The following is a 16,156-nucleotide window of genomic DNA, read 5'->3' on the forward strand; positions in this document are numbered from 1 at the left end:
TGCCAGCTGGTTCACCTGCTGAGTGGTGATTGAAATCTTGAGTCACAGGCTGGGACACCCTGGGCCGGGGCTGCCTAGACTAAAACGGTGTGGCTTGGTTGGGGGAGGCTGTGGCTATCTGAGGCACTCTTACCCCAGCATCCTGCTGTGTTCTAATCCAGCCTTCTGCTGATGGCACCTGGGGAGGTAAGGAGACCCCCGTGTAAGTCACAGGGAATATTTGAAATGGGGAGATAAGATGGACTGGGTTATTGGGTGCTGTCTCCCAGGCACCCACGGGAAGCAGTGGGGCTCTGGGTCAGAAGGGAGCTGGGTGTGGGTGTTGTGGGTGGCAGACCTTGGGCAGGAGGTTGAGCTGCTTGATAGGAACAGAAGTCCTGCAAAGGGAGAAACAGTTGGTGCTCCAACAAGTGGCTGGAGCTGGGGCCGGCAGCTCCATGGCCCCGGGGGTATCTGGTCCCTGCCTGTCTCCCCCTGCTGCCCTGTGTCCCCCGATTCTCGCAGGAGAGCACATCCTGTGTGGGAGAACCATGCAGCTTCCGTGACCTGAGATCCAGCTCTGTCCTTGAGTGCAAACTCGGCTTCTGCTACTTTTCAGGTGGAGCAGCTTCTTCCCAAAGCCCAAGGATGGGGGAGGCAGGGATCCAGGGGCGGACATGAATGTGGGAGAGGCCAGCCTGCCAGAGGGGGTCTGCAGGCTGCCACAGCACAAGCAGTGAGGGACCCAGGACCCCAGAGATGAGGAGCTCAAGGATAGCATCCCCCGCAGCCGGGTCCTATCCTCACCTGAGGGGCCAATTCTGTGGAGCCTGTGTTTCCCGAGCAGGCGACCACCATGGGATGCCTCCAGCCATCAAAACAGTCGGGCAGGAGCCCAAGACCCCTCAGTGACCTCAGAGAATCCTGCAGATGAATTCCCTCCTGCAAGTGCCAAAGTGCTGGCAGGCTCTGAGCAGCCACAGCGGTGTGGGGTGAACGAAGGTGAAGGAAAGAGTTTTGCCGAGAAAAGAAAATATTCCAGTAGAGTAGAGAGAAGCTGGGGAATTGAGAGAGCAAAGGGCCAGTGGCTGGGGAGGGATCTGTCCTTGTAGTGGTGATTTCCCGCTCCTGAGTGGGAGGGAAGTGAACTGAAGTCAGCCTGCAGCGAGAACAGACAGACCCCAAGGTCTAGGTCACCGCTTTGTGGTTGACAGTCTTCTGCTGTGCCCTTGAGCGCAAATGCAAAGTCGGCTCCCCTGCAGCCCAGGCGAGGGCTTGACAGGAACAAATGGACCAGGAGAGGAAGGTACAGGCTCTTGTGGTGGCTCCGGATTCTGGCTGCCAGCCACCGTGGGTGAACGGGCCTGGGCAGAGCTGCCTTCGCTGGGGTGAGAGGCTGGAGGCCCTGCCCGTCCACGGATTGTCTTGACTGGAAATAACTGGCAAATGCCTTTGCTGACGTTGGCCGGGCCCCAAGCCGTTCCCAGCTCACTGTTTTACCCACCTGCCAACAGGACCCCCAGCTGTCCAGGTGTTGGGCATCCATGAGCATCCGACGAGGCAAGGCCTCTCCACCACCACCAGGGGGCGTCATTGTCTAAGCTAATCAAGGTCATTGTTTTGGTGATTCAGCGAGTGATGTCATCTTTATAGACATGAGGTTAATGCAGGTTGGGAAGAACTTTTTTGCTCTTAGAAACATTGGGAGGCAGGTGTTCTGACATAGTGGGTAAAGCTACCACCTGTGACGCCAGCATCCACATAGGTGCTGATTCATGTCCCAGGTGCTCTACCTTGGGTCCAGCTCCCTGCTAATGGCCTGGGAAAAGTAACAGATGACCCAAGTGTTTGGGTCCCTGCCACCCAAGTGAGAAACCCGGTTGAATCTCCTGGCTCCTGGCTTTGGTCTGGCCCTGCCCCAGCTGTTGTAGCCATTTGGAGAGTGAAGCAGCAGATGGAAAATCTTTCTGTCTCTCCCTTTCTTGCTCTGCCTTTAAAATCAATCAATTTTGGAGCCAGCAGTGTTGTGCAGTGAGTTAAAGACCTGGCCTGCAGTGCTGGCATCCCCTATGGGTGCCGGTTCAAGTCCCAGCTGCTGCTCTTCTGATCCAGCTCTCTGCTGTGGCCTGGAAAAGCAGTGGAAGATGGCCCAACTCCTTGGGCACCTGCACCTGCATGGGAGACCTGGAGGAAGCTCCTGGCTCCTGACTTTGGATCAGCTCAGCTCTGGCCATTGTGGTCATTTGGGGAGTTAACCAGTGGATGGAATACCTCTCTCTGTGGATCTACCTCTCTCTGTAACTCTGTCTTTCAAATGAATGAAATAAATATTAAAAAAATCAATAGATCTTTTTTTAAAAAAGTGAAATGTCAGGGGAGACGGTGTTTGGCACAGCTGTTAAGGACTGGCACTGCGGTGTAGTAGGCTAAGCCTCCATCTGCAGTATTGGCATCTCATATGGGAATCAGTTCATGTCCCGGCTGCTCCTCTTCTGATCCAGCTCCCTGCTATGGCCTGGAAAATCAGTGGAGGATGGCCCAAGACCTTGGGCCTCTGCACCTGCATGGGAGACCCAGGAGAAGCTCCTGGTTCCTGGCTTTTGATCAGCACAGCTCCGGCTGTTGTAGCCATTTGAGAGTGAACCAGCAGAAGGAGGACCTTTCTCTAACTCCACCTCTCAATAAAGTCTTAAAAAAAAAAAAAAAAAGACACTGCTTGTGTCACCTGTATCCCATATCAGAATGCTGAAGTTTGAGTCCTGGCTTCACTTTTGTTCCAGCTTTCTGCTAGTGCACACCCTGGGAAGCAGCAGATAATGGCCCAAATCCTGGATTTCCTACCACCCATATGGGAAACCAGAATTGAGCTCCAGGCTCCTGGCTTTGTTCTGGTCCAGCCGTAACTATTGTGGGCATTTGAGGAATGAACCAGTTAATGGAAGATCTCTGTCTCTCTGCCTTTTAATTTAAGAAAGAAGAGGGAAGAAAGGAGAGGTAGGGGGGAGAAAGGAAAGGAGAAAGATTTTACAAAAAAAAAAAAAAAAAAGGAAAATTTTCTCCCTGGAAACCTTTGAACATTACTGTGTGAGTGCATGTTTTGCTTGTGCATGATTTTTTTTTAAAGATTTATTTATTTGAAAGGCAGAGTTACACAGAGAGAGGAGAGGCAGAGAGAGAGAGAGAGGTCTTCCATCTGCTGGTTCACTCCCCAGATGGCCGCAACGGCCAGAGCTGCACCAATCTGAAGCCAGGAGCCAGGAGCTTCTTCCAGGTCTCCCATGAAGGTGCAGGGGCCCAAGGACTTGGGCCACCTTCTACTGCTTTCCCAGGCCATAGCAGAGAGCTGGACTGGAAGAGGAGCAGCCAGGACCTGAACCAGTGCCCATATGGGATGCAGGTGCTGCAGATGGAGGCTTTACCCACTACACAACAGGCACCAGCCCCCATAGACAGTTTTAAAAAGATTCATTTACTTATTTGAAAGGCAGAAAGAGGGAGGAGATTGATTTTCCTTCTGCTGGTTCAGTCCCCAAATGGTCACATTTGGGTCTTGTCCACACTGATACCAGGGACCAGGAACTCCACCAGGTCTCTCCTGTAGGTGGCAAGAATTCAAATACCTGGGCCATCTGCTGCTGCATTCCAGACACATTAGCAGGGAGCAGGATTGGAAGTGGACCAACTGGGACTTGAACCTGGCACTCTGTTAGGGGATGTGGGGGGTGCCAAGTGGAGACTTAAGCCCACTGTGCCACCATGCCCACCCCAGCTCAAAGAAATTTTAGTAAAATAATTAATGATAAAAAAGTGCAGTGGAGGATGGCCCAGGTCCTTGGTCCCTGCACCTGCATGGGAGACTAGAAGGAAGCACCTGGCTCCTGCCTTCGGATCGGCGCACCGCGCCAGCTGCAAAGCGCTGGCCATAGCGGCCACTTTGGGGGTGAACCAACGGAAAAAGGAAGACCTTTCTCTCTCTCTCTCTCTCTCTCTCTCTCTCACACACACACACACACACACAGTCTAACTCTGCCTGTCAAAAAAAAAAAAAAAAATGACCCTTTAAAACTTGTAAACCCCCCTTCCCAATGCAAACACCAGCTTGGGACAGTAGAGTCCATTCCTTTGCTTCTCTCCCCTGGCCAGGCAACCAAATGGATCTGCTCCTTCCTTCCAGGCTTTCGGGTCATCCGGGTGAAATCTAACTGCACAGCCAAAGAAACGCTTCCTTTTTGATGGGCGTCCGCCGGAGCGCGGCCCTGGGGTGGTGCAGGGAGGTCTAGAAGCAAGGTAGGCCACGAGGGGGCTCACCTGCTCCCAGCAGGCCCTGAAAAGCCCGGTCTTCCACCCCTCCCCAGTCATTTCAGACCGGGAGGGGGCTCTCCTACCACCCTTGTAGACATGGAGCAGTGTAGGTGACGCAGCAAGCCTCTGAGCGATCCAGGTAGTGAGGAGGGGCCGCCTGGCTGGCTCCTCCCTGGGGGGCGGGGGATGGCCAGGGCTGGGCCAGGGCTTGAGCCTAGAGCGGAGATCACAGTCTGGGTCTCCCATGTGGGTGGCAGGAGGCTAATCACTCCGGTCCTCACCACTGCCTCCCAGGGTGTGCATTAGCACCCAGGCACCCACATGGGGGTCGCTCAGGCCCATGTCTGCTCCTCTGGATGACCTCAAAACCAGGGCGGTGAGCGAGGCTATGGGTAGGGGGGAAGGTGCAGGTGTGGGAGGGACCCCAGCCTTGCAGGGCTGCCTCCTTGCCTTCCTCTTGGGCGCCATTCCCCGTGTTTTGCACTGCCTTGGGCCACCCCATGAGTGAAACCAACAGGCAGCAGGTACGGGACCAGCGGAGTACCCTGCAGGACCCCAGCTTCACGCCCCAGAGTCCCCTGGATCCGCTTCTTTGGAAGGACCTTGCCTGGGGAGTGATTTTCCTCACCCAGGTCAGGGTGGGCTCAGCCTGGCTCCAGCAGCCAGAGCCTCCCCCAGCCGCAGTCTCCTCCTGAGCCAGCCTCTGCATCCACAGTGCCCGCCCTCGTCCTCCAGGCTCTGAGCCCCCTGCTCATCAGTGGATCCCTGTGCCATGCTGTGTGGAAGGCGGGAGGGGTCGCAATGGTGGGTCTTGTTATGTTGAGCAGCACCCAAACTGAGGGCTTGTCAGGCTCTGGAGGACAGCTGGGGTTTGGAGGGCTAGCCTTGGGGGTCCAGGTGGGGTCAGGCAGCTGGGCAGGGGAGGGGCTGGAGAGGGTGCAGGGAGACTGAGGGAGCCCTAAGACATGGGAGCAGTTTATGGAAGGCTGAGAGGCCAGAGAGGGGCTGCCACTTGAGATGCCGCAGCTTGGATCCCTGCCCTCGGCTGTACTGGCCAAGTAAAGGGCTGGCTGGGATGGGCTCAGTGCTGCTTTCCCAGAAATGCAGGCAGTTGCCCCACACACCTGTCCGCCTTCTGCCTTCTCCGTAGCTCCCGGTGAGCGCAAGCCAAAAGTGAGCTCTGGGATTTCCCCACCACAAGGGAGCTCCCTGCCTTGGGAAATGGTTCCAGAGTCTCCCCACTTCCTCAGGCCTGCAGGGGTCTCTCCTGCCCCCGCCCCCACCCAGCCACCTGCAACCTCTGCTCTCAGAACCCGCAGATCTGCCCACTGCCCCGCAGCAGCCCCCTCGCCTGAACCCCTGCAGCCGCCGCCTCCTCTGCATGGCTCCTGCATCCCTCTGTCCTCTGCTGCCAGGCTCATCTTCCCCACCAACCTTTCTTTTTCCTCCTTGCCAACTCTCCATTATGAAAATGCTCAAACACGCAGAAACCTTGCAAGATTGGCACAAGGAGTTCCGCACTCTTCACTGAGAGCCGGCAGTGGCTAACGTTTGCTGTCTGCTTTCTCCTTTGCTCACTCACAAGAAAGGCTGGGAGTGTCCTTCTAAGGACAGACAGGCCCTGCCCAGCTGCACTGCTGCCTTCACACCCAAGACAGAATCATCATTCCAAAACCCACAAAATGCAGAATTCTCAGTAGTCTTTTTTTTTTTTTTCAAATCCAGGTCCAATGTAGGTTTGCACATTGCATCTAGTTTTTTTTTTTTTGTTTTTTTTTGTTTTTTTTTTAAGATTTCTTTTATATTTGAAGGGTGGAGTTACAGAGGAAGAGGAGAGAGACAGAGAGGTCTTCCACCCGCTGGTTCACTCCCCAATTGGCCACAATGGCTGGAGCTGTGCTGATCTGAAGCCAGGAGACAGGAGCTTCTTTTGGGTCTCCCATGCGGGTGCAGGGGCCCAAGGACTTGGGACATGACATCCTCCAGTGCTTTCTCAGGCCATAGCAGAGAGCTGGATTGGAAGTAGAGCAGCCAGGACTCGAACCGGCACTTGTATGGGATGCAGGTGGCAGCTTTACCCTCTACGCCACAGCACTGGCCTGGCATCTAGTTGTTGTGTGTCTTGGTTCCATCTCATCTAGAAAATCCCCCAGCATGGCTGGTTTAAAAGAAGAACACCACCCCCCACCCCACCCCTGCCATGAAGCTCATGTCCCAGCATCTGTGTATGTGACCTTATTTGCAAAAAAAGTGTTTGACGGATGAGAACAAGGTAAGGATCTGAAGATGAGATCATCCCAGGGACCAGGTGGACCCTAGATCCTAAGATGGGGTGGAGGGGAAGCCTGCACGAAGCGAGTCAGCCTGGCAGGAGGTGGCCACAAGCCAAGAGCACTGGGAGCCGGCACAAGCTGAAAGAAGCAAGGCAGGTGTGGAGGGCAGCCCCTCCCCCAGCTGCACCCAGAAATGCAAATCAGCTACCTGGGAAACCCTCTTGGACCACAGGAAAATCACCCTGAATGTGGCAGCAACAAGCAGAATGCTTGGATTGTAGTCCATATTGTGACGGGCAGCTTCTAGGGTCATGCCTGTTGCTTGCTTACAGGGATGTGGTAGCTGTCACTCTAATCATGAAGGGACTGCCAGTACATGCACACACACCCCCACCCCCCACCACCCCTCTGTGGTGCTGGTTTATTTCTATTTCCTTTAGAGTGATGTTTTTGGTTATGAGCAAGGTTGAGGAATTTCTTGTTTATGAATCTTCCAAAGAAGACTTATTTAGGAAATAGGGACTTTTATTTACTTTATTTATTCGATTTATTTTATTTATTTGAAAGAGTTAGAGAAAGGTAGAGACAGAGAGAGGTCTTCCATCTGCTGGTTCACTCCCCAGATAGCCAGAACAGCTGGAGCTGAACCGACCCAAAGCCAAGAGCTTCTTCCCAGTCTCCCATGTGGGTTCAGGGGCCCATGCACTTGGGCCATCTTCTATTGCTTTCCTAGGCCACTGCAGAGAGCTGGATAGGAAGTGGAGTGCCCACATGGGACGCTGGCACTTCAGGCCAGGGTGTTACACCCGCTGCACCACAATGCCGGCCCCCATATTAGTGTTTATAGTAGTGTTCTTTAAACTGTTGTCTGGATTTGCAATTTTTCAAGACAAAATAAGGGAGCAGGTGCAGTGGCATAGTGGGTAAAGCTGCTTCCCAGGATCTCCATGAACAGGAAGCTGGGGCCAGAAGAGCTAAAAATGGAACACAGACATTCCAATGCAGAACACTGGCCGCCTCTTAACCCGCAGGCTAAACACTTTGCTTGGGGTCTTCTGTTGTCGAGGTTAAGCACTCACCCAGCCTGGATGTATTGAGACTGCAGACATGTCGTTCTGACGAATGACCACAAGGTGGCAGCAAGACATCTCTATTTTACTGTCTACCGGCGAGAGTTTTTTTTTTTTTTTTTTTTTTTCCAGGTGCCTCACTAGTTGACCGGGCCACATTATCAGTGGGGACCCTGCAGCCAGAAAAACGTGGGGCGGGCAGGATCCCTGTTGGCAGAGGCCCCCTGGGGCCCTGCAGGCCCATAGGACAGCATACCCAGCACCCCTAGGACTGTGGGGGCCTCCCCAACTAGCATGCCCCCTCCCCGAGAGGGAGCCACCCACAGCCTCCTATGCATCCTGGTACAAGCCACTGATGGGCGGGGAGGGGGCCACGGGAGCCATGGCACAGCACTGAATTCCACATCCAGGACAAAGAGGGAGTTAGGTGCAGTTAGCCAGGACTTGGAGTGACCAACTCCAAGGGGAGGCACCTGGGAAGGCAAAGGGCTCCTGGAGGGACCACTGGGTTTTCCCCAGGGTGTGGAGTGGAGGGGCAGGAAGACCCCCCTGACACTTAGTTACAGGTGGCTAGGAATGTGTCCCAGTGTCCTTTGTTACATGGGGTGACAAAGGCCATCAACCTTGTTGAGCACCCACTACAAGCATCATGCTAGAAAAGTATCATTGTTTCTACCTTAAAAATAAAAGATGGATTTCCATCCGCTGGCTCAGCCCCCAGTGGCTGCAATGGCTAAGGCTTGGGCCAGGCTGGAGCCAGGAGCCTGGAGCTCCATTCAGGTCTCCCAGCTGGGCAGAAGGGGCCCAAGCACCCAGGTCATCTTTCGCTGCTTTCCCAGGTGCATTGGCAGGGGGCTGGATTAGAAGAAGAGCAGCCAGGACCTGAGCTGGTGTGCCCATATGGGATGTCAGCACAGCAGGCAGCAGCTTCACCCGCTGCAGCACAGCGCCAGCGCCAATTTTCTCTACTTTGCTGATGAAATTCCTGAAGCTCAGAGGAGACAAGCAACTTGCCCAGGGTCACACAGCATGGTGATGATGACCAGGCTGGGGACCTGACTCTTCTCCTAGGATCCTTCCACAGACTGCACTGTAGCCTCAGCTGCACATGCCCCTCCCCCCAACACTTTCCAAACCTTCATAAACACCTGCGCTGCAAAATCACAAATCCACCTGCTGGCTGCAAACACCGTCCTTGACTCCCAGGGGGCGCACTTTCCATTCTTTTGCATTGCGCCTTCCCCTGGGAGACCAGCTAGGGCCCTCATTACTCTCCCAGTGCACCCCATTCTTCTCGCCTGCTTGGAGCCCGCGGTCCCTCACCTCCACTGCATGCTCACCTTCCTTGCAAACCCTGGGACACACCCAGCTGTTTTTTTGTTGTTGTTGTTGTTGGCCACCCCTTTGCTCAAGCGGGCAGGGAAGCCAGGGCGGGGCTGAGCATCCTGGCTGATGCTCACCCACAGGCCCAGGTGCCTCATACACTGCTCCTCCATCTCAGCGCTGTAAGGCAGGCTTTACCTCCACTTATGGATAAAGAAAATGGGGGCGAGCCGGGACGGCCCAAAGGACAGCTCAGGGATGCCCAAAGACACCTCCCCCCCACTGCACCCAGGGGCTCACAGCATCTCCCCGGAGATGAACAAGGATCACAGGAAGAATACACCAAGCATTTGCATGTGTGCATTCATTTCAGCCTCATAACTACACTAACAGGTGGAAGCCCCGGTCACTCCCACTTTCCCGAGGGACGTAAGATGGAGAGTGATGGGGGTCAGGCAGGAGGGGTGCGGCTGGGAGCCAGAGCCCAGCTCTCTTCATCGTGGCTCTAGCTGAGCCTGGATCCTTCTGGGCAAAGACAGGATGCTCCTCTGCTCCGAAGCTCCTACCTAGACCCCTGGCCTGTCTCCACAGCTCCCGGAGGGCCTCTGGTCCCTTCTGCCCCCGGAGAGCAAGCTGGGGGCTTCAGCAACAGAGGGGACATGAGCTCCATCTGGGACTCCCCAGGCCCCAGCATCCTCTGCTCCCACTGCCCCCACTCCCAGCCTGAGCTGGTCCTGCCAGGCCTGGCCTGCCCCTCCCCATGCAGCTCAGGCTCCTGCTGTGTTGCTGCAGGGAGGAGCTCAGAGCCCAGGGCTGGGGCAGAAGTCACCCTGGCTTCCCAAGCTCCCCTCACCGCCCTGCACCCCACTCCTAGGGGCTGGGCAGACAGACCAAGGTTCCTCCATCCTGTCCCATCTCCCACCCGCCCTCTTCCCATCCTCCTGGTAACCAAACCACACCCACGAAGGAGGACCAGGCGGCTGTGCAGGGAGAGACTAATGGCCCGGGAGGAGGGAGGGGCCTGGAGAGATGGCGGAGGTGGGGATGGGAGCCAGCGGGCGTTGGCCTGGGACCATCTCAGAGGACACACAAAGGAGCGGGGAGGAGAGCGGGGAGTCCCTCTCTGCTGCAATACGGAGCAGCAGGCCAGCGAGCCTGGTGAGCCCCAACCCAGGCCTCAGCACCCGACTCCCGCCGACCCTCCTCCGAACTGCTCTGTCTGCCCCGGGGGCGGGGGTGGGGGTGGGGGTGGGGGTGGGGGGACAGCCCACGCCTGCATTCTGGAAGCTGTTGACGATGCCAAGGCCAGACATCAGCCTTCCGGCTCTCTCTGGGGTGGGGGAGGGCACGCAGGGGTGCGTGTGTGCATGTGTGCGTGCGTGTGTGGTGGGTTTGCACGCTGCCGGGAATCCAGACTGCAAATCTTTCCCAGCCCTCGCGGCCTCTTGCAGACACTGGTGATGGGCGGCTTCTCCTTCACCATCTCTTCCGCACCCGGCCCCGCCCACCCCGGGCACCTGCACCTCCCCACCACTGGAAGCCCGTTCCTGTCAGCCTGCCCATCTCTCTCACAGCCTTGGCAGCCCCCTGAGCCCCCTCCCCTTCGACTCCAGGAATCGCCCTGGTTCCAGGAAGGTCCGTGACTGCGCAGCAGTTGGGCGGTGGGGTGGGTGGGTGAGGGAGACCCTGGCAAACCCCACAGCGCCCCCCGCAGGCTCCCTAGGGCCAGCCGCGGGCTCCGCCCAGACCCTCCAGTGTGAGCCAGAGCTGGCCCAGTTACCCAGCCCAGCCCCTAGGATGCGCCCACCCGGCTGGGGCCTGCAGTGGGCCCAGGTTTGGGGGCTGTGTCTTTAAGGCTGAAACCCCAGCAGGCAAATTCTGCCAAGCCAAGTGTGTGGGGGAGGGGGCTGGTCAGTCCATTAGCGGCAGAGCAGGCCCAGCCGCCAGCCAGCGCTTACAGGGCTCTGGGGAGTAGGGAGAGTGCAACCCCCCAGCCTCTGCCCGCCTGTCCCCCACTTCTCCCGCTGGGGTGAAAGAGGGGATGAGACGAGCGCCGGGAAGCACCAGTTCAGGGGCCCAGGTCAGGTCCACTGTCCCTCACCTCGCTCGGACCTACACCTGTACCACAAGCTGCCCTTTAACCTCAGGGGATTTTTAGGGGACCCCAGCTCAGCCCAAGCTCCAGCTTCAGGTGCTTGCTTGGGAAGACGCCGCCTCCCCCCACCCACCCACCTCTGCTTAGCTCCCAGCCCGCAACAGGGGGGATCAGCAGGCCCGGCGCCAGCAGCGGGCAGGGAGGGCGCGGCGCTGGAGCCGCTCCGCAGGGTGGGGCACCCCCTCCCCACACAGCCCCGCTCCGGGGCGGCCATCAGGCCAGGGGGAGGAGCTGCCCGTGCCACCCCCCGCCCTGGCTGCAGGGCTATAAAGCCGCCTGGCCACCGCCCGCGGCTCCCCGCAGCCCCCAGCTTCTCCCGGAGAGCGGTGAACCGCTCAGCCTCAGCCGTCATGAGCCACCACCCGTCGGGCCTCCGGGCCAGCATCAGCTCCACTTCGTACCGCCGCGCCTTCGGGCCGCCGCCCTCTCTGTCCCCTGGGGCCTACTCCTACTCCAGCTCTCGCTTCTCCGGCAGCCGCCTGCTGGGTTCGGCGTCCCCGAGCTCCTCGGTGCGCCTGGGCAGCTTTCGGGGACCCCGGGCAGGCGCGGGCGCCCTCCTGCGCCTGCCCTCCGAGCGTCTCGACTTCTCCATGGCTGAGGCGCTCAACCAGGAGTTCCTGGCCACGCGCAGCAACGAGAAGCAAGAGCTGCAGGAGCTCAACGACCGCTTCGCCAACTTCATCGAGAAGGTGCGCTTCCTGGAGCAGCAGAACGCGGCCCTGCGCGGGGAGCTGAGCCAGGCCCGAGGCCAGGAGCCCGCGCGCGCCGACCAGCTGTGCCAGCAGGAGCTGCGGGAGCTGCGGCGGGAGCTGGAGCTGCTGGGCCGCGAGCGCGACCGGGTGCAGGTGGAGCGCGACGCGCTGGCGGAGGACCTGGCGGCGCTCAAGCAGAGGTCAGGGGGCACCGTCGGGGCGGCCGCCCCTCCCACGCTCCCCCCCAAGGGTGTGGCTCCCCGCCAGGCCCGATGGGTGCAGGCAGCATCCTCACCCGCGGACCCCAGGCCTCCCTACCCACCCCTCCTTGCTCTGTGTGTCCCAGGAACAGGAGGACCGGGTATCTGGGCCTCCCCCTGTGGTTCGAGGGGTTCGCTTCTCAGGGGGCGGCTCCATCAGGCAGGCAGTCCTTGTCCAATCCTGGAAGCAGCAAGTGCCCTTCATCCTGCTCCCCACCCCCCCGGGGGGGAGGCACCGTCGGGGGGTGCAGCTGAGAGGTGCCCCCCAACTCAGCCACTGCCCCTCCTCCCCGGCAGGTTGGAGGAGGAAACGCGCAAGCGAGAGGACGCTGAGCACAACCTTGTGCTCTTCCGCAAGGTGGGCCCGGACCCCGGCTTTACGCAGGGTGGCAGCGCTGGGCGCGGGAGGGTGGGGCACCAGACGTTTCCCCCGAAAGCGGACAGGCAAGGCCGGGCCCTTCCTCGGCCTTAGGAGCCCCTCCCTTCTCTTGAATCCCCCACTGGCATCCCACGAAGGACGTGGACGACGCCACCCTGTCCCGCCTGGAACTAGAGCGCAAGATTGAGTCTCTGATGGATGAGATCGAGTTCCTTAAGAAGCTGCACGAGGAGGTGGGTCGGGGGGAGGGGTGCTGCGTCGTGGTTTCGAGGAGCTGAGGGTGGAAGGGAGGAATTGGACCGCTGAGACGCCACTGAACCCCCTCTACAGGTGGGTGGACTCACACCCCTGCGCCACCTGCTGGCGGGTCGCAGAGCTGCGCCTCAGAGGCAGACCTGGGGTTTAGCAGCTGCTGGGGCGCGGGCCGCCCGGCAACACGCGCGCCGCCGCACCCCTTGGCGCCCCCTTCTGTGGACCCATGCGTTTCTTCTCCTTTTTGCGCGCACACTGCGGGGTCCGTGGGCAATCTGCGCCTTGAGCTCATCCTCTGCTTGCTCGCTCTGGGCTGCAGGAGCTGCGAGACCTGCAGGTGAGCGTGGAGAGCCAGCAGGTGCAGCAGGTGGAGATGGAGGCGACGGTGAAGCCGGAGCTGACTGCGGCGCTGAGGGATATACGCGTGCAGTATGAGACCATCGCGGCGAAGAACCTGCAGGAGGCGGAGGAGTGGTACAAGTCCAAGGTGCGAGGACTAGGGGTGGGGAAGTACTGGAGGGGAGGGGCGCGCGCCAGCCCTCGGAAGTCGCGCTCACCACCACCACCACCCTCGCCTCGCTGCAGTACGCGGACTTGTCCGACGCCGCCAACCGCAACCACGAGGCCCTGCGCCAGGCCAAGCAGGAGATGAACGAATCCCGACGCCAGATCCAGAGCCTGACGTGCGAGGTGGACGGGCTGCGCGGCACGGTGAGTCCCGCGCTGCGCGCCGCGGGCCGGGGAGCCGGCCCGGCGCGCCCAGACCAAGCACGGCCGCCCTGCTCTTCCCCCCCACCCCCACCTCTCCATCCCCCGAGCAGAACGAGGCGCTGCTCAGGCAGCTGCGGGAGTTGGAGGAGCAGTTCGCCCTGGAGGCGGGCGGGTACCAGGCGGGCGCTGCGCGGCTCGAGGAGGAGCTGCGGCAGCTCAAGGAGGAGATGGCGCGACACCTGCGAGAGTACCAGGAGCTGCTCAACGTCAAGATGGCCCTGGACATCGAGATCGCCACCTACCGGAAGCTGCTGGAGGGCGAGGAGAGCCGGTGAGGGCTGGGCTGCGGGACGGGGACGGGGGCGGGGGCGGGGGGGGGGCGGGCGCCGAGCGCAGAGCTGACCGCGTGCTTCGCCCGCAGGATCGCCGTGCCCATCCACTCCTTTGCCTCCTTGAACATTAAGACGACGGGTGAGTCCTCCGCGCCCAGCCGCTTGGCTCCCGCTCTTCTCCTCCCGCCCTCACGGGTGGGAGTGGGGGCGTGGAAGGGGAGCAAGCCCAAGCCTATATGCCCCTTTTGCTGTTTACCCCAGTGCCTGAAGCGGAGCCTCCCCAGGACAGCCACAGCCGCAAGATGGTTCTGATTAGAACCATCGAGACCCGGGATGGGGAGGTGAGAGGCCCCCGTGCGTGGCTCCGGCTGGCGGTGAAGGAGGGTTATCCGGGACTTCAGCTGGTTTTGCCAAAGAGGGGGGCCCTGTGCTCCGAGGCAATGGAAGAGGGGTGGCGCTGAGTGGCCTGCACCCCCTCTTCTGTCTTGCCCGCAGCAGGTGGTGACCGAGTCCCAGAAGGAGCAGCACAGTGAGCTGGACAAGTCTTCCACTCACACCTACTGAACCCTACCTCACCCCAGATGCAGCTCCCAGCCCCTGCCCTGAGCCTGCTGTCAGCCCCCCCACACCCCGCCAGCCCTGAATCAGTCTCTCATCTGAATGAGTCTCATAGTGGCATCCATCACCCCGCCCCTCACCCTGTGGCCACACCTTGCCCTGACACATAGCTGTGACCCATGTAAGCGCACTCCCTAGGAAGAAGCTCATGACCCCACCCCCCAAACCCCCAGGAACGAGCCTGCTCCAGCCACGACCCCACATAAGGAGGATGGGCCAGGATCTGAATTTCACTGCAGAGTCCAATAAAACTGCGGTCGAGAGAAACCTGTCAGTGCATTTGTCTGTGGAGCTGGGGCTGGGGCTGGGGTGGGGCGGGGTGGCCTGCAGCATTGTCCCTTTGTCTCTAGGTCACTACCTTGACCCTCACTTCCTGGGTTTTCTCCTCCCTCTGTGCCTTCCTTCCCCTCTATCTGAAATCACCTGCTACCTTCTGGGTCCCCTACCAAGGTTGAAAAGCAACCGGCAGACATGTGGGAGGAGAATCAGGCAAATGTGAACCTGAGAAGCCAAAGGAAGAACAGCCAGACTTGTCAAAGGGTGGTGGGAGCCCAGGCTAGCTCAGTGAGGGAAGCTTTAGCACTGGGTAGGGTCAGAAGACAAAGGTGAGGGCCAGCCTGGTGCAGCAGGTTAGGTTGCACTTGAATGCTGGCATCTCTTATTGGAGCATTGGTTCAAGTCCCAGCTGCTCCACTTCTTATGCAGCTCCCTGCTAATGTGCCTGGGAGGGCAATGGAAGATGGTCCAGGCGCTTGGGTCCCTGCACCCATGTGGGAAACTCAGTTGGAGTTCCAGGCTACTGACTGGCCTGGCCCAGCCCCAGCACTTGAAGGCATTTGCAGAGTGAATCAGCAGATGAAAGAAAGATATCTCCCTCCCTCTCTCTCTCTCTCTCTCTCTCTCTGTAACTCTGCCTTTCAAACAAATAAATATTTTATAAAAATTTGGGCCCCTCCATCAAAGAAGGAGGTCCCTTTCTCTGAAGAGAGGAGAGAACTTCCACTTTGATTATGGCCTTGTCTAAATAAGATCAGAGTTTGTGAACTCAAGAGGCTTCCATAGCCTTGGCAGCTCATGACAAGAGCCTCAGGTGATTACTGATGTCATAAATAAGAGTGTCGATTATTAAATCAACAACAAGAGTCACTGTACACTTGTTCCCCATTTAGGATCTCTGTCCTTAATGTGTTGTACTATGCGAATTAATGGTAAAACTACTACTAGGGGCCAGCGCCATGGCTCACTTGGTTAATCCTCCTCCTGCGGCACCAGCATCCCCATATGGGCATTGGGGTCTAGTCCTGGTTGTTCCTCGTCTAGTCCAGCTCTCTGCTGTGGCCCGGGATGGCAGCGGAGGATGGCCCAAGTGCTTGGGCCCTGCACCCGCATGGAAGATCGGGAGGAAGAACCCGGCTCCTGGCTTCATATGGGAGCAGCACGCCAGCCGTAGCAGCCATTTGGGGGATGAACCAACGGAAGAAAGACCTTTCTCTTTGTCTCTTTCTCTTAGTAACTCTGTCAAAAAACAAACAAACAAACAAAAAAAAAAACAAAAAAACAAGCAAACAAAAAACCACAAAAACTACTGCTATTCAAACAGTACTTTATACTTTGTGTTTCTGTGTGGGTGCAAACTGTTGAAATCTTTACTTAGTATATACCAAGTTGATCTTCTGTATATGAAGATAATTGAAAATGAATCTTGGTGCAGAATGGGATGGGAGAGGGAGTGGGAGATGGGATGGTTGTGGGTGGGAGGGAGGTTATGGGGGGAAAACCATTATAATCCAAAATCGTACTTTAGAAATTT

At 58.2% G+C, this 16,156-nt stretch overlaps 1 protein-coding gene across 2 annotated transcripts; it reads left to right on the forward strand.

Moving 5' to 3' along the window:
* Positions 1–10,947: 10,947 nt before the first annotated feature.
* PRPH (peripherin) lies at positions 10,948–14,613 on the forward strand. 2 transcript variants are annotated; one of them, XM_051845431.3, is made up of 9 exons: positions 10,948–11,994; positions 12,352–12,412; positions 12,571–12,666; positions 13,005–13,172; positions 13,271–13,396; positions 13,507–13,727; positions 13,818–13,867; positions 13,990–14,069; positions 14,227–14,613. In XM_051845431.3, the coding sequence occupies exons 1-9, from the start codon at positions 11,453–11,455 to the stop codon at positions 14,290–14,292; spliced, it is 1,410 nt and encodes a 469-aa protein (XP_051701391.3). In that variant the 5' UTR covers positions 10,948–11,452; the 3' UTR covers positions 14,293–14,613. The 2 variants fall into 2 exon arrangements, with proteins under 2 accessions (XP_051701391.3, XP_051701392.3); XM_051845432.3 differs by having other exon boundaries at positions 10,953–11,994; positions 14,224–14,613.
* Positions 14,614–16,156: the final 1,543 nt, after the last annotated feature.

This window comes from Oryctolagus cuniculus, chromosome 11, assembly GCF_051225735.1.
Source record: "Oryctolagus cuniculus isolate XC-2025 breed Fujian yellow rabbit chromosome 11, ASM5122573v1, whole genome shotgun sequence".
Classification (NCBI taxonomy): Eukaryota; Metazoa; Chordata; class Mammalia; order Lagomorpha; family Leporidae; genus Oryctolagus; species Oryctolagus cuniculus.

Coding starts and splice junctions, on each gene's coding strand:
- PRPH (XM_051845432.3), top strand. CDS start 11,453: ATGAGCCACCACCCGTCGGGCCTCCGGGCCAGCATCAGCTCCACTTCG. Junction 12,667..13,004: donor TTAAGAAGCTGCACGAGGAG/GTGGGTCGGGGG, acceptor TCTGGGCTGCAG/GAGCTGCGAGACCTGCAGGT. Junction 13,728..13,817: donor CTGGAGGGCGAGGAGAGCCG/GTGAGGGCTGGG, acceptor CTTCGCCCGCAG/GATCGCCGTGCCCATCCACT.